Source organism: Orbicella franksi, chromosome 8 (genome assembly GCF_964199315.1).
Source record: "Orbicella franksi chromosome 8, jaOrbFran1.1, whole genome shotgun sequence".
NCBI lineage: Eukaryota > Metazoa > Cnidaria > Anthozoa > Scleractinia > Merulinidae > Orbicella > Orbicella franksi.
The window spans coordinates 26,420,642-26,445,409 of NC_138152.1; the positions used below are offsets into that span (position 1 = coordinate 26,420,642).

Sequence of the window (24,768 nt, forward strand, 5' to 3'; positions counted from 1 at the left end):
AAGCACCGCATATAAAGACATAAGCACCGCGTATAATGGAATAAGCACCGAGTATAATGAGTTAATCACCGAATATAATAACGTAAGTACTAAATATAAGGACATAACCACCCAATATAATTTCAAAAAGTATCATAAGACAGTTCTGGCGTTCCATAGTTATGTGTCTTAACAAGAGTGAAACTCATAGAGCGAATTATTGAACATTTAAGCTGAAAGAAACTAATGTATGTTGACCCCAGCAAAACAATTCTTGGCTTGCACTGTCACGCAATCTTGACGGAATAAAAAATTTATTCCATAACCATTTAGTGGATAAAATCAAGAAATTGTGATGTTATAGGAGATTAATAAAGATGACACTCCTCGAATTTTTAAGTCTGTGCGTTTTCCCAAGCTCAGATATTCGTTGAAATATTTTGCACAAATTTACAGAGACCAATATGGAACCGCCATGTTAGTGTACCTCTGCGGTAAGCCTACATTGCGGCCGGAAAATATTGTAAACATCTGGAACTTACTTTGGCTATCTAGGCGACTGATTTTCTGTACTGAACAAACAAGCATTTACATAAATAAGCACTTTTCCGAATACTTTAACTTCTAAATGGGCTAAAAATCACGAGAGAAGTATATGATTTCGACAGAACTACGTTCGTAGGTCTATGTCACGCATCGCCATAACTATGAAATTCAAAATGTCTCGCTTGCTCGAGAAACGCAAATAACAACGACAAAGGCTAAGGAAAATAGACTGAAACGTTTACAGGTTGATATAAAGAGCTTGACTCATTTCACACCCTAAAGACTTGCAAACGAGTAATAAGCTATTAATCGATTCCAAGAAATGCAATCAAGAGCAGAATAGCTTAAGCACATCAATTCGATTGAATTTCGTACAACTTCAAATGCAGAACATTTAGCTCAATTGCAATATAGCTATCGCTTCTCAGTATAACGACTGCCTGGGTACACGCAGCAAAGCGTCTAGTTGGAGAAGAAATGGAAATATATTGTAAATAGAGCAAGCTGAGCCAAAGTTACCTCATTTCTGTTTTTAAGGATTATTACTTTTTCCAAAGGGAATATATCACTGTTTTTCCAAGTTGTTCTCAACAAAATTTATCTTTCGCAGTTCAGTTTTTATTTTTTTATTTTTATGAAAACATGTTTAAGTTTATGGTGGACTGACCAAATTATGGCACCCGACCCAAAGAGAGCCCTCCCTCCCCAGCGCCCCCCCCCCCCGAAAGTTGCGACCCTCCAAAGGTAGTGACAGAGAAGGTAGCCAATATGAAGAGTTAGAGTCCTTACTTTAGGAGCTTTTCGGTATCTCTTTTGGTAGAGCAGTGGACTTGCTCTGATAACATTATTCAACGGAACAGGTACCGTCGAGAGAAAATGTGGAACCGCGAAAATCGCGGAACCTTTGGAGCCAAAGAAAGGCCTCTTCATTGAAACTAGTGGACTCAACTAGACACTAGCAGAGATACCGTAGTCTTGTTTCCAGGCGTCATGCAGTGACCGTGAATCTCCAGTTTGATCAACTTCTTAACAAAAATTGTCGCGTGTTTTGATAAAAATTCCTACAGGTATTGCGAAGGGAATAATAGCTGCCATACTGATGAGCGGACCTGTCCTCCTCCTTCCCCCCACCCTCTCACCAACTCCAGGAGTGTACTTAATCAAACAAGTACGCAAAAGTTAGTAGTGTAAAACTGTTAGAGTCTGGATGGGGGTAGTCTATAATTTAACGTGCGTTATTTCTAAGCTGAAAGTCAAAATCTTGACCGATTCGCTGCGTGCAACTGCCAGCTAACCCCATCCACTCCCTCTGAATGTCTGCAATCTGAGACGATAAAATCCTTGCAGTCGCAGACATCCAGTTATGAACAATAAACGTAGCTTCAGATTACAAAAGATAAAACATGATTTATTGTCCGACAAATACGTGAATTAGTTATTCAATTTTTGCTTTTTGCTTTTTTTAAACAAAAACCTGTGACCGCAAATGTTTCCTTAATCTCTCCTGTCCTACAACTAGGCAAGATTGTAACAGTTACTTCATCTAAAGCCGGCATACCAGATATATTAAATTAACTAAAAATGTTATAATAATTATAATATTTGTACTGAGAAAAATATAGATATTGTAACTGCCGTTGCTTATAAAGATCCAGAAATCCCAACCCAACAATGCAGGAGAGGTTTGGACTCGTGAAGTAGAAAATATTGCGTGACGGTTCCATAAAGCGTCTTTGGTATAGTAGTGTAAGCCTCACGATATACAGACGAAGGGATCGGTGATACATGGTGGCTCGAGGATATAAATTTTATTTTCGAGGGGTAAAACTATTTTGCAAACGAGGGCAGCAAGTCAGTAAAATATTGCTTTTTAACACGAGAAAATATCCATATCTTCAAGCCGCCGTATAGTCTTTTTTTATCATAAAAAAAAAATGATACAGTCAAACAACTGTGAAAAAAACCCGGGAAATGACGTCATCAATATCCCCACAAGTGAGGGTATGAAAAATACGCTACTCGGGTACCAGATGTGGTTGCGTTTGAATTTTACGAGTGGTGTATTTTCCAGTAAAACAGTCGTGTCTTTAAAGCAATATTATGGCAAATAAAAATAAATATTACTTAGTGATTTTTTAAGTCATCTCTTATTTACAATCCAAGCCCGATTATAAACCATGTACACAGGGATATCGACTTGATGAGTAGGGCGTAGCTAGAGAGTCCCACGTTTAATATAATACGTTCCAGTAGCTGCTACTGAAATACTGGTGTCTCCAGGGAGCTTCGCGACATTTTCATGGTTTTTTTCTTTCTTTTTTTTTTACTTAACACAAGAACACCATCTGCAACTAGATCATCTAACTAGTGTCGTTCTTTCCTCTGCCCCATTCTTTTAATCTGCCACGCCCAGTTCTTTCAATCTCCTATTATTGGTAAGTGAGGTGCTTGTTATTGCTGTTGTTGTTTTTGCTCTAGCATGTTCTACATAACAGATTTAAGCCAGTGTAGCCATCGGAGTAGAATGTTCTGCGGCGGTATGGTCACCCTTGGAGAAAATCCAGAATCTTTTGCGAAAGCAAAATAACAAACGCTTCTTCACTAGCCTCCTTAACGGTTTATCCACACAGGTGTAAACCACGGGATTCAAGACAGCGTTCAGGTATGCCAGCCATTTTGTCACGCTGGCGCCGTGTGGATCCAAGTTGAAAAACGCATAACACACACTGACGATTATGAACGGCGCCCAGCAGCATAAAAACGTTCCTATAACAAACGCGACGGTTTTCGCGGCTTTCAGGTGTCGTTTGACTTCTTTGTAACATTGGTGGCTCTTCGTTTCGAGGATGTGGGTCTGGTAACGAGCGTGCCGCATGGCAACGCGAAACATGCTCCCGTAAGCTGCGATGATTACCAAAAGTGGCAGGAGAAAGCTTGCAAACATCACAAATATGGCATAACCTGAAATATACAGACATCAGCTTGTTAGGCCTAGTTTCCTCCACCATAATTTAGTGGTTTTGAAGAAAAGGAAAGAACGAAGGTAAGAAAATAATAACCACAGCTGTTCGTAAAACATTACATAAACCCTAATCTCGACAACATAAGGCCTTACTAAAATCCTATAACATTTTCTGACATTTTTCTGCTTGATTTGGTTGCTTTTAAATCAATACCTGATCATTTCTCCTTTGCCTGAAATGTCTTGCAATTTTTACTGACAATGAATTGAAGAAGACAAGGGAAGGGGTCATCTACTGAGTGAGCAATTGGTGCCGTAGTAAGGCGCGATGGACATCCCCCGGGCTTCACATGCAGATAAATCTCTATCCGGTTTACGGCCGTGTTATGTTGCACATGAATTTAAAAACTTTATTTACCGTCCTATTCTGATTTTTCATCAGTCCACCTATCTATCATTGGCAGAATTCCACTGGTATACAAATGTAGATGCTGCCATCTGATTGGGTGCGCCATACTTTCAGTCGTTAGTGTGCATTTTCTTCAATTGGTTAACAAAATGGCAACGTTTTCTGATTAATCTGACGTTTTCGGGGAACATTTACAAACAAATGGATAACCAAATTCCTGAGAAGACTAAAATCAGAACATTCTCGGTTTCTTGAATCTAAAATCTCGAGGTTGCCGGTAAAGAGAAAAATTGAAAAACGAAAAAGAAAAAAAAAAACTGACGAGTTATGTGTACACAACCGCAAATTTCAAATGAAATTCTGTTCGGGCGATTTTTCTCAAGCGTGACGTTTATATTAAAAATGAGATGAGAAGTTGAATTCCTAAAATTAAGTTAAATTAGATAGATTTAAATCTTAGAATCAGACTGTTCTCTCTAGATGTCTATGAGATGACAACTGATTCGACCTTCGGCCTCAGGAAATATGGCCTCATATTTTACTTACCACCTTTAAATTTTCTCAATGGTTTAAACAAAACTGCAACAGTTATGGAATAACTCCAGATCCCTCCAATCATAAACAGTGCTCGCCTTGAGGTTATGCACTCCACGTATGAGTAAGGTCTGGAAACCGCGATATAACGATCTACGCTGATTGACGTCAAACTCAGAATCGAGGCTGTTCCGCACAGAATATCCACGTGCCTCCAAATAGTCACAAACGATTCTCCAAGGAGGTGAACCGCTGACCTGTTGTCGTACAGCAGGAATATCAACCACACTGCCATGCTGATAACTGTTATGAAAATATCGGCCACACAAAGATTTATGATAAAGTAGCGTGTTATACGTCTGGCCGAGCGCTGCTTATAAACAGCTAAACAAACGAAGGTATTCGCCGCCAGCGCGCCAATAATTAGGAGACATACTAACGAAGCACTGACGAAAGATGCCGCTGTCCCATGTAGAGCAGGCTGTAAAGGCTTGGACCCCAAGCTGGTCGACGCATTAGAAATGTTTCCCACGAAGTCGTTCATTGCAGTCGGTGGTGTTTGATATCAGTGCCTGTGGTGTTTACTTGGTGACTTGGTTGGACAGGGTATTCTCTGGTTAAAAAAGAAAAGAAAAAAAAAAAAGAAAAGGAAGAACATTTTTTTTGTTTAAAATCGATCAATCAATCAATCTTACATCTTAACACGTTCCGTCGAGGAACTAAGAACTTGTTCAAAATACGAACGTGTGTGACCTATCGCCGAATAAATTAATAAATAAATTCATTTAAGGTCATTCCCCAGTATTGCATTGCGCATCCCTACTGCGCATAATTTCACGCGTGATTACCGCGCGCACATTAAAAAATGGCGGCTTTTTCTTTACAGCTGGACCTCGCCATAGAGGTAAATCGTCATTTTCTCGCAAACGAGTATGGTGACCTATCATTTTTTCTCTGTTGTTTTGAATTGAGTGATAAATTTCTCTGTGTAAAGTAAATATGGGCCAATTCTCAGTGTAGAACAAAAAGCAATCGTCGGAAACGTGAATTTAGCAAGCAATCGTGGCTACAATTATGGTGCTATTATAAGGATTTATATGGGTATAAACAAGTTGCTTTTGCTCCTAAACGAACTTGGGGACCCCTCAATTTTATTTCAAAATTTAAGTTCCTATAATACAAACAATCGATAGGCAAAGTTTCACAAAAATCTCAGTGCAGGTTCTATTTCAGCGGAATGACCTTAAATAATAAATGAGCTTTCGAAATCTCCGATTTAAGCCTCGGGGCAAAGACTCTCGTATTAAAGGGGTGCGTATGACACTAAAGAAAGAAAAAAAATATGTCTAGATATATTTTGATTTAAACCAGGGGCATAGACTCCCGTGTTAAAGGGGTGAGTATATATACTGGAAAATTTAAATATCACCATTAAAGGAGATACGTTATGGTTTGCACATCTTGCAATGTTCAGCCTAAATTGTTCAAGTATGTCATTTGAAAATTCCTGTCAATTTTCTCTTTTCTCAACTCGTTGGTGTTTTTCTATCTTAGTAAACTACTACATAGAGGATATTTCACGGTGGCGAGAAGATATGAATTTTATGTTCGAGTGAGATATTGTTCTTGCCACGATCTTCGAGCTAACGTGTAATGTTCTTTTTATTATATAGACATACTAATGACGGCGTTTTTGACGATTTTCCGAAGATTTTCGAAGATTTTCCAAACTTGTTCCGAAGGCAGACAAACGTTTCCTAACATTTTCCGAATATTACCGAGGATTGCCGAAAATTGCCGATGACATCCAAAGAAGATCCGAAGATGTTTCGATCATACACCAACAAATTTAAGTGTAGTTATAGGGACAAAAGAAAAATGTTATCAAAAATGATATCTTCACATATGAGGATATCATATCGTTTTCATCAATTTGTTACCACTCGGAATACCACTGACTTTTATTAATAAATTCAGGTTTCCTTCAATTTAAGAGAAATTTTGTACGTGGCCAAAATCACTAAAAGAAACATGGACTGAGCTCCTATCAGAGAACAATCATGTATGAGGGACTCAGTGGCTCAGCTATAGATGACGCCTGGAAGATTCCATTCTAACCGACGGAGAGGTAGCGAAGAGTTATTTCAGTGCTTTTGTTGGCGGATGGTCTTAACCGCCAGCCAAAGGCATAACTTTTGCAGCATGAAGTCAACATGACGATTTGCTTGAGTTCCTTATCGCAGAGGACACTCGGTATTCCGATCATTTGTCATCTCTATTACTTCACAACATTGTATTAACACGACGGTTTGAATAAAACCATTTCGAAGTAAATGGTGTTATTTCAGGCATCAGGGTCAACAAAAGTAGACAAAACATTAAGTATAAAAATTCAGCCTTAACGTCATGGCTTACATGGAATTGTTTCTGGGGGGGGGGGGGGGGCTACCTCCATAAATTTCAGATGGGAGTTTGCCGCGAGGGGTCTTCAACCCTGACCCTATTCAAAGATGAAGCAAATGAAAATTGATACACTGTTTAAGAGAAAAAATAAAACTAAGAATAGCGTCAACGAACACATTTTTTTAACATTCAAAGTTAACCGATTAACTGAGCATTTACGCACTGCAGTTTTAGCTAATACAGTTCGTAGGTACCATTTCTAAGGATCACAAAGGGAACACAATGTTAACAGGGGCAAAAATGATACCCTATTTGAGGATCGGGAACATCAAAAATCCTACCTTATCCCGCGTCACATACCTTAAAAACCCATATATGGGAGCAACCCTCTGCCGGGAATTATTTCCCTGTGTTCCAATCAACAAACAACCTTAAGTTACGTTAAGTTCGATTAACTTTACTTCAAAGATCCACCTGTGGTCTAATTATTTTGTCATGTTTATTAACCAGTAAATGCATATGTAGGATAAAATAAGAAACGCCGCGGAACTTACAAGATTACATTACATGGTTTTTAAATAGGACATCGACTGAAACCGCGGGAGAATCGTGAAACCAAAAATATTATAAAACTAGTACCATTGTATTCGACATCAAAGCCATTAATCGACGAAGAACTAAAAACCTTTACAATAATCTGTTAGTTTATTTATTTCTTTGTTTATCTTTTCGTTTATTTATTTATTTATTTATTGAATTGATTGGTTGTCTGTTAATTTATTTATTGCTACCGTTTTCTCGTATGGTTTTATTTTCAGTGATGTGATTCTTAAGAAAATTATTTTAAAAAAATTCGTCTATTTTTTTTTTTTCTCATAGTTGTAAATATTATTTTGATTTTGCACATCTAAATTACTTACGAAAATCAGCTGTGTTTCATATGGAGCAAACTTGAATAAAAAGGTCATTACTGTTATTATTGTCTAGTCCGCCGTTTGTAAAAACCCGCATTTATCTTCCTCAGTCGTAACATCTTTGTCTATTTCCGGTTTATTTCACCTTTCATCATTGCAGCTTTGAAAACTCTTCCTTCAAATTGAAAGACTTGTTCATCAGAAAAAGAGATTTATCAAATATTGAACCATATAGCGCTCCTTTAGATTATTTATCTACAGACAGATAACAGCTATGCAGTTTCAGTTTGTCATTTGCTTGAGATGAAACACGTTGAAAATTTTCACGCTTTTCTCAACTTCAAAGATTGAAATAATTGTCTTCATGCATCAGTTATATCTCGCCCCAACACATACATAAATTAAACTTTTAGATAAAATGTTGCATTGCGTTGTCTGAAGCCAACGAGGAGAATTGAATTTGCAGTACAATAATCTTATATTCCAAATTCAATGTGATTTTTTCAGGCCGACTGTTTACATGATTGTCACCGTCAAAGCAGCTAGCTTTATTTCAATATCGTGAAAAAACAGGACGCAATTTAAATTGTATTATTGAAAATAAGCAAAATTTGATGCCATTATTTAAGTGTTTTTCACAATTTAGCTACCTAATGGACCTTTTTATTTGTCTCTGTGATCACGGATTTCGTCGATACGTAATCAATTTAGATCAAGATTCCTTCCAAACAAGCATGGATGTTATCTATAAACAAACTGTTATTTTGTTTTCCAACATATTCAACGATATAAAAATACAACACTTATTAAACGATGAATATTGGTATAATTATTTTGTATTTACTTAACCCTCTCCGTTATATTTAGCCTTTTCAACTATTCTTCCCGTTTTCTCTCACGTAAAAGAAATGTTCTTTCTACCAAGTTTTAGCTACAAAGAGGAGTAATAAAAAGTGCTGCATGACTGAATAAACTGGCGCACAACTTGCAACGGAAGTCAAGAGAAAAACCGGTTTCGAACCTTGTAGTCAGTTCTCAAACGATGTACACATTTTAAGTGTGTAGTATTTGAGGATCCTTCATAGGATATTCAATAAGTAAAATAATTCGTTGATTAATGTTATTGAAAAATTGCAACCAGCTGTTCAGACGCAGCGATAGAGAGAAATGTGTCAGATATAAATATCCCGTCTTACCTGCTCAAAGGGTCAATGATGTGCTGGTTATGTGCTTCTCCGCAGGAAAGGATCAGAATTTGTTGAAACTACTAATTAAATGGAAGAGACAATCTCTTGTTCAATGTCGTTTCAATTGGGAAGATCGAATCGGCGGAATAAAACGCTCTCTCTTTCGTCTTTGAGCTGAAACTTCTGCTTTCACTAATTCTTGTTTTTGGTTTCGAACGCAGGTTATCTTTAAAATAAACAGTGTTATAAGATACCGTGTTTTGACCTCACAGGAACCGAAGACTGGGCACGGAAAACGAAAACGAATGTGACATAACATCCGGGGAGTCCCTCAAAATTCACGTGAATCGACCTCGCTTTGTGTAGAAAATTAAAATTAGCAAAGAGAAATGTTCAGATGAAATTGAATGGTAACAAAATTAGAAATCTAAAGGCTTGGAAATTATAACTGAATTATATATGACGTTCAAACTACACTCTATTAGCAAAATGATCTATCGCCAATTATACATTTACATTAAAATGAGGAAATGAACTAACTTAACTACAATAAAACAGAAATCGCCCTTTACTGCATAATAAACAGCGCTATAGGAATAGCTTTTTATTTTGAATAGCTATTCATTTGCACTCCTCAGAATGCACGGAAGAAATTCGAAAAGAAGTAATTAAAAGGTAAAAATATGCGAAGGAGTTGAACTTTTCTTTTCTATTATTTCCTTAGTAACTTGATGTCACTGTGTTAGTGAGCCAACTCGAAAGCTTCGGCCACTACACACATTTTTTCTAGTTAAATATAATTTAGGATTCGTTCTCTTTCTCAGTTGGCATTTTGTTGACCAAAAATGATTTTGCGTGTGTGTGTGTGTGTAATTGAAATAATAAGAATTTCGAGGAACTCAGACGCGGTAATTTGAGTTATTTTGGCCGCGCAGAATTGGCTTTAAATGGAAGGGAACCTGAATATAGCAATTTACTAAGGAGGAAAACACTAACGAGATAATAATAAGCTATAAAGGAACAAGGATGGTCAAGGATAGAAAAGATAAACGCGGATTACAACTTCCGCTTGAAAAACTTAGGATAAAGTTTTCCACCTACGTAATCCATGACGAAGTTCCTTTGATTAAAACCACCTGGAACTCAAATCTATCGTGGGAAAGACAGAAAAGAGAATTCGAACCTGTGACCTCCGGATTACAAATCCTGCGCCCTAACCACTAGGCAAAGCGCTTCCTGGAGTGTCACTAAATGGCTGAGAGTTATATGACTCTGCATGGTCTTAAAATAAGTAAAGAATGATAGATATCACAAAAAAGAAAATATTTAGTGTTATATAAATTATTAAAAACTAAGGCACAAAAGTCCTTTCAATAATAATTCTCTCCACCAGAATACAAAGCCCAAAGTCTTTCAGTCAGTTTTGGCTCATGAAATATAAAAATAACTTTATCCGATTATAAACCTCTCCCTGTTGCTGTTGAGTTGATGTCGCGGATGTTTTGTCTGGTCATGATAATCCTTTCTAAATATAAGCACACCATTTATGAAATATAAAGTTCCTTCTAATAATTAGCCCTTTCAGAATAAAAAACACACTCCAACGAAAAAGGCTTTTACAGCAACACAAAAAATATAAAGTAAGGTCTAGACATATATGGGAATCAAGAAGGATCGGTAGAGCTGCAAATATCGCAGAGTTTAACGCTTTCAAGTTTCTGGGACAGCTGATCAAGCATAGGACAGGCAAATGAAAAACTACTAATTTGTCAGGAGCAGGCAGGCGTATTTAAGACTTCGAAGTACATGTAACCAACAACAAAACATCATTTCTAAGTCTTTAAGACAATTCTCTAGTTGCTGGAAAATGTATACCTTTTTTTAAGGAAAAACATGCGTGAACTTTTCTTTTCCCATGAAAGTCTCTCAGCAAAGAGACGTGATTCGACTTTATCATACACTACACCCCTCAATGCGGTGAGTAGGTATGGTCGCAGCTAATATGGATGTTAACTGTAGCTCTGAAGCCTGCATATGGAGCGTTTTCACTCACGTTGGCCCGCAGACCTAGCCTCCAATGTTACTGGAACAAAAAAAAAGAAGTGTTTACATCAGAAAAGAGTTCAATTCCCACATGATTGATTTTGTACACTAACATGGCCGCCGTCTAATTTGTTTGGAACCGTCACGTCATGTGAAGACATTCTATGTTGTCGAATAGAGAAACTTCCTCTCTGATTTTCTAGCTAAGCTTTTCTAAGCCCCTCAATGACAGCTGACCTCAACACAACCTTACTTAGTTTTCTTCAGTCGACCGGCTTTGCCGTGATCCGCGGGCGTTAAACAGATCACAACTTTCCGCTTCAGTGATAAGCACACGCGGTGGGCAGATATTAGCTTACGGGATTCTCTTCGTACGAATAAAATCGTATAAGCAACAGCCAGTGAAGATGGGATTTGTTCCAGGGATACAAACTCAACAGCATTCTCCACAATAAACTCGTCGAGAGCTGTACAAAACCTGAACGAATGCTTATCTCGAAACAAAAATGTGCACTGTGGCAAATGTTCAGTTGCCCCCTAGCTAATTGTTGAGTATGTCTGCTAAAAATGTTTTTGAAGTGGTTAAATCAAAAAAAAAATTCTGTAAGCAGAAATGAACGAGGCACGAATAGGAATAGCCGATCCCACGATGTCGAAGCCGAAAATGAAATTGAACTATTGTGGTCACGGTTTGCACGTTTTGAAAAGTTTAGCCTAGATTTTTCAAGTTCGTCGTTTGGAAACCGTGTCAGTCTTCTCCGCCCTTAACCATCCTTGGTCCTTTATGGTTTATTATTATCCTTTTGGTGTGTTTCTATCTTAGTTAACTATTATTTTCAGTTTTCCTTCAATTTAAAGGCAAGGTAATCTTGTACTTGGCGAAGACAACTCAACACTTGCTTGACGATGCTGCATAAATTTATCTCCCTGCCGCTTCAAGAGACATCATATCTCTGAAGAGATATTAAAACACGATATGACTTCGTCTTTAATTTGATATGTCTGTGTGCATCAAAGCTCAAATTTAGTCCTGGTATATTTAACTGACTTTCAGCTCTGTGTGTCATTGAAATTTACATCCCAAATAACGGATTTCCTTTGGTGAGAGATCCTACCGGCCCAACGTGCAAGCTGATAATGTTTGCGACATAACAGTGATGAAAAATATTAGAATACCAGAAGCCGTATTCATAAATTAACTGACGAGACAGGCAACAAAACAGTATATTTTCCGGTAAAAGATAAATTACGGCATTTTTTGATATTCGTTTAATCTTGCTCCATTATCGCACGTTGATATCTTTCCGAGTTAAATATTTCGTTCCGTTCCTTTTCATATTATTTTAATCCGGGCTAATTTTAGCCGTTTATCTGCGTGGCTGTGAAATAAAATTTTACTAAACGCTCTTGAAAAAGAGAGCGATTCATTCTCGTAAGCGACTATATTTTTCTTAACGTAAAACCTAACTTTGATCTGCTTGAAACTGGATTTAGCTTGCAGACTTTGCAAAAAAGCACACTGTTTTGTGAAACTTGATTGTCACGCTTTTCCCAAACGAATATTGTGTGTTTAACTCAAAATGCATTTTTCGTGTGATATAATCTATCGAGGTGACTCGTGAAACCAAAAGTGCTTCATTGTGACCTCTGAGCTATGGTATAAACATAGTAAAAACTGGCGATTATTACAGAACAGTCAATTACGCGGGATTAAAAGGAGTCGAGCTTTACAATTGAACCTGGTTACCTCAAACTCTTTTGGTAAGGAATATCCTCGATCTCAAAAAGTCTTACCTTAAATATAGATTTTTTCTGTCATTTGGTATCGGCTATCTTGAAATCCCACCCGGTAACAACAATTTTTCTTTTCGCTTAGAGTTCTAGTTAACGAACTGGCTCAACTCACTGTGTTAATTCAGTTTTATGACACGCACTGCGCTAAAAGGAAACTTACGTATTCCAGTAAAGGGTCCACTTCTCTTCAACTAAGTTGCGCTCCAAAATTCAACCAGCCATGTATGTTCTTTAATTTGATGTTGTGTCAACGAGAGCGTTACCCTTGTACAGTGAAACAAAAACACATTTTCAAATGTCGCACGAAGCTATTTCTTTTGCCCAAATTTCCTCTACGACGTTAATTTGAAAATATTATTCTTTCGTCAAACAAAAGGATAGAGAACTATTTTGTCCCCAGGCGCGCATCAACGTTTATCAAATCCGTAAGAGTTTAATTTACTTTGATTAAAACTTGAACCGCTTGACGGAAGTTTTTCTTTCGTTTTCAATTTCTTTCGGTTACGTTGCAGCCATGTTTTTCGCCTAAGATAAGCTACCAGCCCTAAATATCACTCAGGGACAAAACTGGTCTTCATTGTTCCATAATTTTAATAAACCTGACGTTTCAGACTGTAAGTAAACATTCAACATCTATACCATCATTAACGTTTTCCAATTTTTTGTTTACAACAGAATTCGACGCTATACTGTATGAGTCGAGTTAATTATTTTGGAGTGTCTTCATCCGGGTTCGTTGTATCCTTACTTGTCATAACACTTGAATTTGTATGTTGGTCTACGTTTTGTGGCGTCATTCTGGCCGCCCTGTTTTGAATTATAATCATAACTTAGTAAAATGGATAACTTAGTAGTACACCACTTTCTTTTCCAGCACAACTGTTTCATTGAGACTTGGAAGCTTAAAATGTGTTTTCCCGGTATCTTAAGTGAGCTGGAAAATTGGAACAAAACGAACGAACAAACAAACAAACAGACCAGCAAACATGTTAAATATTATCTGGCATTAAAATTTTAAATTTTCATTAGCGTTTCATCTTACGTATTCTTTCCTTTATTACTTATCGATGTTTTTTTTGTGTGTTTGTTTTTGTTTATTTGCCCTTTATTTTTCCGAAAGACGGAACCGGCAACAAGATGATAAGGGTTACTACCAGAGAAACAAACTCTTATATAAACTCAGAGCAAAGTCAAGTTTTTCTGCTATATCGCCACCCTTGAACAAAATTCTGGTTTGAAATTTTTCAAAACGTCAAAGTGACTCCAGCCTGATTGCGGCAGCCACTCCTTAAGAGCTTACTGCATACTGAGGAAGCCGTCATGGCGGCTATCGAGCGTACATTTTATTGTTTGTACGTCTGTCTCCAGAAGTTTTAACTGCAGGCGTTGTATTGAAATATATTCTAAGCAGCATGAAATTGACTAAAAGAGGCCTAAAGCATTTATTTACTGCCATAAAACAGAGCAGTAATTTAAAAACACGAGATTGAGGAGCATGCACAAGCCGTGTGCTAGTGTTCCCCTTTTACTTCTTGAGCAACCTGGAATTCCTTGAGTGTTTCTTGAGATAGCAAAATACATTGTATAGGCGGTCTTCATATGTATATGCTTTGTGATTTCATCAACGCGCAAAACAATAAAGCGCACTTCTCTATGTTTTATACTCTTATAACACAGCCAATCAGAGCATGCGAAAAATCCAAACTATTTCATAAACGACTTAAAATGGCAATTGGAGCGTTAAGGTTGTTACTCTTTCAGTGTTTAGTAAACGTTTTCGATACGTAAGTACAAGCTGCCAAACTTTGCGAATAGCTATGTAAATGTCGAGGAACTATTTTGCATGACATTGTTATTGCATAGGTACCTGAAACTTAAACTTCCCATGGCAACCGTATTTGTTACCATATTTCTCCAAATATGGGATTTTTTAACTTTAATTTTAACTTTCGTGCAGTTATTTTGACATTTTTTTTTTCAGATTTGTGGTAGCCATGTTGCATCAATTTTGGTAGATTTTGAGTCAGTTTGGGTGATTATACTATTCTTGCGTTCAAATATTTTTGACCACCCGAAGTTTTGATTGATTAAAAGTGAACTTATAAAGGCCACAAATAATATGGTAATAAATTTCACTTTAAATTCCAGAAAGTCAATTTTCTTTGATCAAATTCATGAGACTCCATCCAGCATTCATAAACTGTAATTATTTCAAGTGATTTATTTTAGCTTTAAGACCCGTATATCACCTCTCAAAAACCAACCCTTCGTTGATATCGTGACGTCATTGTAATGGGGCATGTCTACATGTCTAGTTTACGAAATTTGCATTACTTGCCTTGACGATAGCGTCGTCGGTTTATTTCATTAGTTTTTGCATATTACTGTATTTCCAAGCCATTCCGGATTACATTAAAATAACATGTATTAAGTTTGCCTTCACCAGTTCGCTTCACTCAGAAAAGTGACGAAGTTAGCATGACATGAACACATATTATTGTATTTTTTCATGATTTAGTCTGGCTGAAATAATTACATAAAAAAGTATATATATTCAGAAAACGAAACAAGCCCGAATTTCTAGTTTGTTTCACTGTTTGCGATTAGAACAGCAAGAGTGCATAGCTGATAACGCCCACTGCCATAGAGCTAAAAACCAGATTTATTGATCGAAATTGGTCAAATTGACTCTCAGAACTAAGAATAATTAAAGTTAGGATAGAACGGGATCATAAAGTCCGTACAATATGCGCACGTAAATATTTCATGTCTCCTGACAGATAGCATTCAGTCCTAAAGCACGTATCTTCCTCGTGTTTCTTCGTGTTTTTTCTTTCTGTTTCTTTCTGGTTCTTATCTCCTCGCGAAAACGAGAATTCTATTCGAGAATTCTGTTTTGAAAAGTTGGATTAAACAACAGCGCACAGAGTGTAAACACAAGAGATAAATAGATAACTGGCCTCTTCTCTTACCTCGAGCCATTAGCGTTGCGATGGATTTTGAGAAGTCATTACGTTTGTGTGATGTTTTCTGATGTATACAATTTACTAACGTTAACCTGAAGCAAATGTGTGTTTAAGAGAGAAACCACGTCGGAGGCAAAGTTGAAAAATTACATAAATGACAAACAGGTTATACCGCATGCAATAATGTACAAACGTTTTGAATAGCAACCTGTAAAAGTGAGCTTAATGTACAGGTGTTGATTGCGCGTTTCTTCGCCTTTGATTAAGCTCCTCGGGATGCTATTGTTATATCCGTTTTATAAACCTTTTCGACGTTTTAATATCGGTAAACTAGAAGCGCCCCTGTGGCGATATTGCGGAGGCAATATTTTGCTCGTGTGATAGTTCTCTCCCGGGTATGACAATGTTGTCAGGCACAGTGGAAGCATGAGTAGAAAATGTAATTTTAGTTACGTTGCTTTGGTTGCTAACTGGCATTTCGTTTCAATTCATTCGAGGTCGCTCGAGATTGTTGTTCGAAGGATTGCAAACAATACATGGAAAAGCTTTCGTGTGGAAGGAACATCGTAGAATCGAGATCCGGCTATTTAATGGAAAAAATCATAATAAACCTGTTAATGTTAAATAGAATGGTATTCAATACGCAAACAATACCAAAAAACAAAAGTTAAATTAATTACATCAATATATGTTTGTTATTCTGGACATTATTTCGCGAAGTAAAATAGAAGTTAACCTTTTGCTATCTAATTGACGACTGAGTTTCTTCTTATTTAGTAATGGCGGTAGCCTTTTCACGTAAACGAATGTAAATATCGCCACAAAGTAACACTGAAGGACTCGCTTGAACATCGATATATTTTTAAAGTTGGGAGTGATGAAGAGCCCCTATTGTACTCAATTTTAATCTTAAGGCTGAAAAGAAATATGGCGAACTAAGGAGTCCTAACTCAATAGTCAATTAAAACTGCACGTGTCAATGAAAATGATTCGATCAGCTCTCTAAAATCTGAAGTATTTGTGTACTAAAATCAGATTCTCAAAAAGGCCATTTTACTTAGTGTTAAAAGGTTCATTATTTAGTTGCTCAAAGCAAAATAGCAAAGATATCAAATGGTGACCTGGAATTGAAGCGAAACCAAATCATCAAATAAAAGTGAGAATTGTTACCAGTCAGCATGACTGATGACAACTTCTGTACAAGTTATGAATTGCTGATTATTTTAAATTTTGATTAACCTGGCACGGAGTGCTACGCTTTTGAAATAGGTGACAAGTTCCAAACAGTACCAAATTACTTTTTTGACCTCTTCTGCGCTAAAACTGTTAGTAAAAGTAATTCTCGTGTTTCGTATGAAGTTCATGAAGTCAACAGGAGCCCATAAAGGAGAAATGAGCCGAGTTTGCGTTTATACCTATTAAGCGAAAATTAGTGCGTTTTTTTTTTTTTTTTCATTTCCCATGTTGGCTTAGGATTAGCAACGAGAAAGGTTTGCGTATTTTGCAGCTTAATCGAATTTCTTGCAATATCATCATAGAGTTACCTTGTGATATCATGCAACATTTTTGCTGCATGCACGAGTAATCAATCTTAGTTTAGGAAATTATGCAAGATGTTCGTATCACTAAAACAACGGATACTAATATGATAGCATATCCTCGCTCGTAGTAAGCCCTTATTAAGAAAACGGAAATATCTCTCGATACCCAGCAAAATGTTTAACTTGTATAAGCTTTTTAAAGTTTGTCTTGCTTATCTAAACCTCTATAATAACGTTAAAGAAAGGCCTCACTTTAACATTCTCCATGAACTCGTACTTAAATTTGGTTTTGGAAGATTCAACACAAACCCATTGCATTCCCTACCTGCCCCTGAGCTAGTTCTTGGCTTTGCAGCTACCCTTGCGAGGTTGAGATGAATGAAACCAAGCCTTTTAAGTAAACTGTACTTCCATGTAAATATAGCGAGCATTCGATGAACAATAACATAACATAACTACCCGCTGGCTTTGATGGAACAAAAAAGATTTGGAGGTGCCATGAATGGAACACCCATTAAATAGGTGACAAAATTACAAATATTAATTAGCAAATGGATGCATTTTCTATTAGCCTTTTGTTGTCTACTGCTGTGCATTAACTTTAATTGAAAAAGAGTATATTATTCACGTAGAAAAGAATTAGCGCGCGATTGTTTTTATGGGATTAGGTATTGAGAACTTTCGACATATTCACTTATAGGATATTTTAGTTTTAAACACTTGTAGTAGTTATCATATGGGCATATGATATCATATGTACTTATCTGGGCAGTAAATACTCTCTAAAATATACCACCAGCTGTCGAGCTTCCAAGTTCATCTCTTTTTTGTCAATGGCTACTTGATTACTTTCCTAACCCTACTTCCACCCCTGGAAGAAGGACGGTGTCCGTAACTTTAAGAATATCATAGCAATGATAATGAAACTGAGATGGTTTACAGTACGTCCAAAAAGGTTACATCCGGTAAGAAAAGAAAATCAACAAAAATCCGTCACAAATTATGTGTACGGCAATTTAACATTGGTCTGAACTAGGAACTAACTTTAACGCAGGTCTGAAACAGGGTTTTGATTTTAGGGTCAGTTCATAAATAGGGTTTCGAATTTTTGGTCAGGTCATAAATAGGGTAGGGAATATCGCCGATTTTGGTCATAAATAGGATAAGGGTTGTGGGAGGCGGGCCGCACACCCCTGCCCAATTTTTCTGGGAGTACCCCACCCGGTGGTTGCATTTGAGGTAAGTAGCGTAAGATGATGACGTCATACGACGTGGAAATGATGTCATGGCAATATGATGGCCGCTATCTTGGATCCTCTATCTTGGATTTCTTGATTTCATTAGCGTCAGAAAACCAACAAAACTGACTCAAAATTCATAAAATCAACTAAGCAACGCTAATGAAAAGTTCACCAACTTTAAACACATGTAACTTTAAAAACATTAAAAGTAATGAACTCCAATCTTGATGGCCTGTCCTGATTTGGAAAAACAACCTTGCAACGGGACATTTCATTAGTCGAGGATTTTGGTGTTTCCAGGGCAAGCATATCTTGGCAAGCACGTTTCAGTTTACAAATTTTGATTCTCACTGTTTTAATGAGTTCCTAACTGTCTTGCGGCGACTTTTAAGTTTTGGCAGTATGCATGGTGGACAGGTCCGTTGGAATTTACGTGATTTCATGAAAACTTCCTCGAACATGGACCGGTCAGATGTTGCAACCTTAGCATAAGACATGGAAAGTTAAAGTCTTCGAAGAAAAAGTTAGCTGAGGGAGAGAAAAATAAATTTATGATGTGCTGAACCAACAACCCAGTAAAATTTGCTAGGGTTGTTGGTTGGCTAGTTATTTTTCCAGGCAAAAAAAGGAAGATAAAATCAGGAAAAAACAGTCTGATTTGTCAAAAGGTGTTTTTTTTTTTTTTTCTTTCTTTTTTCGTTTAAATCTGTAGTACAAAAGTAGCTTTGCTCTCGAAAATGAGCTCCGACAGTTCGGCACTGATGTCAAAGTTTTGAAAATTCAACATACTCCAACAACTTTGAGTTAAGTGTCCGGGCCAGAGGGGTAAAGAAAATACATACGTTAGGTTTTGTTCTTTATTTAGACAAAAAAAAACACAAATAAAGACAGAACCGTGAAACCATTTGTTGAAAAGAGAATTTTACTCTCAGAGTGTGTTATACAATCTCATCGGTCTCTACTGTTCCCGAAGATGAGCTCTGAAAGAGTTCCATAGCCACGGATGGATGTACATGTGGTTAAATTAAATGGAAATTCGTTGGCCTTCGTCGTAGATTATCAGTTGAAACCGAAAGCCGGGAGCCGATCATTGACCGAAGTTTTCCAAAAGGATCCGAATCGAAACATCCAGGAGAAGTCAAAGCGAGGCTATGTTGTCTAACATTAGAATATTCTCCTCCACCCTACAGTCCACAGTGTCTGTTCCACATTGTTTTTCAGTAGGAGACCAAATTTGGTTATTGAGACAATTGAGAGTCGACTCACAATTGGAAACAAACATTTTAGCCAAGAGGGTGCGTTATATTCTAATGCCCTACAGCATTCATCCGCGCCCGTGGCCAAAAAAGGACAAGAAAAACAACATGTATGTTATTATCTTATAAATATTTTTTTGTTATTGCCTAAAGAACAACTTAAGTAAATTAACAATTATTCACCGGCCTCCGAGTGAATAATTGTTGTAGCATGTACCAGAGTCAGTAAATAAGGGTAAATGTGCAGCTGTTTTGCGAAACCATTCCAGAATGGCTTAAATGAATCGAACAACCAATCATCGGGCGATCGATCAATTATTTCAAACATCCGAACTAATACTCAAACCGATATTAACCATTGTGGTACATACGTACCAGCTCTATGATTATCTATCTACCCTGGTTCTTTAGCAACATAGATGCAACGAAAAGTCGATGTGTTTTTCCATCCTTTGTACGATATTCAAGTGTGTCCGATGTTGTCTTGCTTTTTCCTGTTGTCCTGATTCGCGTGGTTTGTTCACACTGCGTCTATCTGGCTATTTTACTCCAATACCGTCTTACTATTCCGCGATAAATTGGCTCTTTGATATCCAGATCTTATTAATCAACTTTAAGAGGTCTTAACATCTGTGTTCGAGTTAGCTTGTGTCAATTCAGTCTCCATGTAGTGCTCCAGGTGCTCCGCCGGAAGTGAAGTCTACCCACGCCTACAATTTGTAGACGGTCTGGGCTTCCTGCGCCCGCGAAGTGCAATGCAAGCGGATTCCTCGGAGATACCCGTCTCACGAGGCAACGCTAGCAAAGAGACATGTGCATATTTGGTTATTAACGCCGCCTACAAGCGAGATAAGCCTCCCAGGAAATTTTACCAAACTTCCTCATTATGCTAGCCATCTGTTCACTCCCTTGATAGACATATCTTCTTGCAGGATGCATCCTGTCGGTCAGATCGGTTTTGGAGGCTACCTAGCCAGGCTAAAATTTGTTAGCGAGTGAACTAGGGCGATTGCTTGTCCCAGATACCTACTACACTGGAGCCTATGCTAATAAACTACGTGCCAGTAGAGAACTGACCTCTAGACATGACAAGAGAAAGTAAATGAGTCTTCGTTCCTGTGTTAGGCGGTCGGTCTCTTGTTCCCTAAGTTTTTCAAATTAATAATAATTGTAATTATCTGGATGAGCCTTGGGCAGAAAAAAGTACCCCATAAAAAAACAACAGTAATGCTGTCATTAAAGGGAAAAGTTCCTGTCAATAGCAATGATAGTGCTGCCATTGACAGAAACCAAGAAAGTAGAAAACACTTTTTCATAGTAAGAAAACACTAAGCGGGAGATTGCGCAGTAGCCGAACTGTTGCCGGAAAAAAGCCGAACTGTGTCGAAGAAAAGCTGAACTTTAAATCTTGTGCCGAATAGTTAAATGAATGGAATATCCGAAGGCCGAATTATGAAGCCCAGGAAAGGAAAAGGGAAGGGCCAAACCCAAACCACCCAGTACTAACTAAACTGTCTAAAATAAGTTACGTCGAATCAGCCGAATAAGCCGAATATAAACCGAATGTAGACCGAACGTTTGCCGAATTAAGGTTCATCCAGAGCCCTAGCTATTTACCCGCCCTACCCTACCCACAAAAAACTGCACTAACCAATACCAGAAAGAGGAACCTGCGTCTTTCGTTGCCAAGGTGATGCTGAGGATCTGGGTCACTAGTTTATCGAAGCTTTAAAGGGTTGCACTGGAATGGACTGCTACCTCGGGACATGAGACTGATTGTTTGACGAGGTGAAGAGGAACTTACCTGGAAAAGAATACAGAAGCATATAAAAAAACTAAGAGATAATTTCGCCCAAGTCTTGTTCTTCATCGGCACAATTTCTTTCAAAGTATTCCTCATATACGAGCCGAAATATTGTCAGAATGTATTCATAATTTGATACGGCATACATGGAAATCTTTCCCAAGTTCACAGCATGCTGTTTGAGCGTTTTACCAACACATTTAAAATTCAAAGGAAACACACATTGCTATAAAAATAACGGAAAAATAGAGGCTAAGTTTTGTGCAGGCGCTTATGATTTTAGACCGGTTATTTTAATTTGTAAATTCTATCACACATTCCTTCTACTCGAATTTTACGCTTTTTAGCTTTTGCAGAATTGTCCAAGGTACACGTAAAAACTCCGTGGGACAAAATACTCTAACAAGCAGTGAAATAACAGGCAAAAAATAGACCAGCAAATTACGGTCAAATGCACATGTACCCGATATGAGTATCGGGAAACTATACGTTCACAGCTTAAGCAACGACGACTACGACGCAGAAGACGACGCCTAAATGAATTTATATTTTACCAGCGAAATTCGCGATTGTCTAGATCTGTTCAGGCTAAAAATGCAATGACAGCATTCAATTCCGTAAGGAAATACGAAAATTAGCCGTCGTCGTCCACGTTCAGTAGAAGACGCAGAACTTGGTCATTTTACGTTCTTGTTTTGCAGAGGACGACAAAGAAATGTACAAAGATTTATAACGCACGTACACAGCTATTGTCTTGCACATTAAAGGACACAGTCAGCTGGTGCACATGCGCATTAGATACCATTTCATAGCTAATTTGCAAATCACAGAGACGCAATCCATGCTATTATTAACCAAATATGATAAATAATATCATAGGATGAGCAAACAGGTTTTTCAGTAAACGATTGAAAATCAAGCAAAACACTGCAAAGAGTGAAGCGGATTTCTAGATGTACTTTGATTTCAGGTTGAGGTGAACTTTTTTCAAAATGAGGAAACTAGTGTCCAGGTCAGCGCAGTCCTAAAGCTGACTGTGTCCTTTTAAACCTTTTGTTTGGTGACGTTCTCGTTGCCGTCGTCGTCGTGGTTTGCTTAAGCTCCCTACTAGTGTCAGTTCATGACGTTTGACTAAACTACGATCCATTTTGTCGTTGCCTTCAGCAATTCCTTCAATCGCTACCTCTGAATTGAAAAGGGTAAAGAAAACTAACTCAGTAAGAGTTTGTCGAGTACATCTGTTGTTATGGCTGAAATTGCTGGTTCAATGACTAAATCGACTCTCTCAGAATCACACAATTTGGTTCTTCTAAACTGAAACTAAAATACTATCTTACCTACAGAATCATTGTCAGCTAACAGTGCTTCTAATGGTTAAAGTTAAAAATATTATGTACAGCCTTGTAGATACAACAACCTTTGGTCTGTCGAGATCGCACAAACTTTGGGTGTTTCAGGCTTCGGAAACTACGCCAGCTTCTCCGTTCCTTCTCATGTACAATTTGAATAACTAATTCAAGTTGCGCGTTAATGTGTTACTGCACGTTTCGGACCAAAAGAAGAAATGTGATTGGTTCACGCTACTAAAGCTGCACGAGATTTCGGTGTTATAGTGTGTCATTGTTTATTTAAACAAATAAAGAGGCCTAACCCGTGCATTACATTGTGATGAAACACGACGGGCATTTGAGAACACGAAGGTTCTTTATGATATAGAGATAATGTGGTGAAAAACAATAAAACACGCTTTTTCTATGTTTTATGCTCTGATAAAACATGGGTTTTTGACCAATCAGAGCGCGCGCAGGGTCCTCTGTATATTATAAATGCTAATTAAAATATGTTTTTTTAACAAGGAAAAATAGTTTTTATTGACAAAAAGGCACGTTTCTTGCCACTAAAAGAAACTTTGACCATAATCGCTTACATTCTCGTACAAAAGAAAAAAATTTGATATGACAGGATTTATGAAATTCGATATACCATTTCAATGAAAAATGCTTTCCTTTGCACCAAATGACCTGCAAGTTTTGCTTTCACGATCCCTCGAGGCCTCGAAATCGCTCTAAGCGGTGAAAGGGCACATTTTAGATTTACTTGGTGAAATTTACAACATGGATCCAAGATGTGATCGAAGAACGCAACAGGACAAATAGCAGATTACATGTCTACGAATGAAGTTTGGGTAGAAAGCGATTACAAACCTTGTAGTTTCTTTCATTTCGTTTCTTATACAAGTTCGTATGACGTAACATAAAGCCAAAGGTGGGAAAATCCCCACGATTTGCATAATTGATGATAAGATAAGTTCTATGACGTAAAAACAAAGCAAAATGCGGGGGAATCCCTTCTCCTAATAACCAGGCACTTTGGCACGCGCATAGGGTTTGCGGTAAAGAGGTCATCGATAATGGGGGCAATTCTTTTAGTGAATTTATGTCCGGAAAAGTAACCAAACCATCATAAACGAATTTGAACACAGCATTTGGGTCAAAACCCCCCAAAAAACCCCTCAAAAATGAGTATAAAAATACACTGAAACATGCTTAACCTATACGTTGAGAGGTCTCTCTGAATTGGGAAAGAGAATTATTATTTTCATCCTTAACAAGTCCTTAGTTCTTGAATGTTATTTAGACGTCATTGGGCACACTCCGTATTTGAGGGAGAAGGAAAATATGTTCAATGCTTAAAAACAAAAGATATGACATGCCTACGCGGACTCCCCTCGTGAATTGCGATAGCGACGCATTTTAGCCTTCAATTAAATTTTCGCTCTAACGAGCTTATCATTTAGAGATTTGCCTCTCTTATATGATATAATCGGAGGTTAAGTATACATGCTTTTCCGTTAGCATCGTTTTGTTTGTCCTCCGCCATGTGTTCTTCGGTGTCCGTTGGAGGACAGTAAGAAGATGTTTTTGGGGCTGTGTAATCGACACCCTTGTCACCAGAAGTACTTGGTCCGAGATATAGCAGTAGTTCGTTGTCTGACATTATAGTTGCTTCAGCAGGAGCGCTCGGTTTCGATTGTTCACGAATCTCTTCAGCGGCTGTTTGAGGCTTGACAACTTTAAATTAAATGTTACTTAGGGAAACGTAAAGAAGTTTCTCAATTCCGTTCCCGCTCGAATAGCAGTTGGAATGGGCAGCTGTGTACATGGATGTAAGTCGGGGAAAAAAGTAAGA

At 37.6% G+C, this 24,768-nt stretch overlaps 2 protein-coding genes across 3 annotated transcripts in view; both read right to left on the reverse strand.

Annotated features, from left to right (window-relative positions):
• The window catches only part of LOC145494566 (BTB and MATH domain-containing protein 38-like), a 153,179-nt gene that overhangs the window by 60,050 nt on the left and 68,361 nt on the right, over positions 1 to 24,768 (reverse strand). The gene's annotated exons all lie outside the window — the stretch shown is intronic.
• On the reverse strand, positions 1,913 to 23,026 carry LOC145494563 (alpha-1A adrenergic receptor-like). 2 transcript variants are annotated; one of them, XM_081474060.1, is made up of 4 exons: positions 22,917 to 23,026; positions 21,427 to 21,579; positions 4,443 to 5,043; positions 1,913 to 3,486 (listed from the first exon to the last, which is right to left on the reverse strand). In XM_081474060.1, the coding sequence occupies exons 3-4, from the start codon at positions 4,972 to 4,974 to the stop codon at positions 3,023 to 3,025; spliced, it is 996 nt and encodes a 331-aa protein (XP_081330186.1). In that variant the 5' UTR covers positions 4,975 to 5,043; positions 21,427 to 21,579; positions 22,917 to 23,026; the 3' UTR covers positions 1,913 to 3,022. The 2 variants fall into 2 exon arrangements, with proteins under 2 accessions (XP_081330186.1, XP_081330185.1); XM_081474059.1 differs by lacking the exon at positions 22,917 to 23,026 and having other exon boundaries at positions 21,427 to 21,666.

Bases quoted from the DNA above. Each gene is read 5' to 3' on its own strand.
- LOC145494563 (XM_081474060.1), bottom strand. From the start codon at position 4,974: ATGAACGACTTCGTGGGAAACATTTCTAATGCGTCGACCAGCTTGGGG. The intron at 3,487-4,442 runs GTAAGTAAAATA...TGTATATTTCAG, and splicing joins ATTGAGAAAATTTAAAGGTG to GTTATGCCATATTTGTGATG.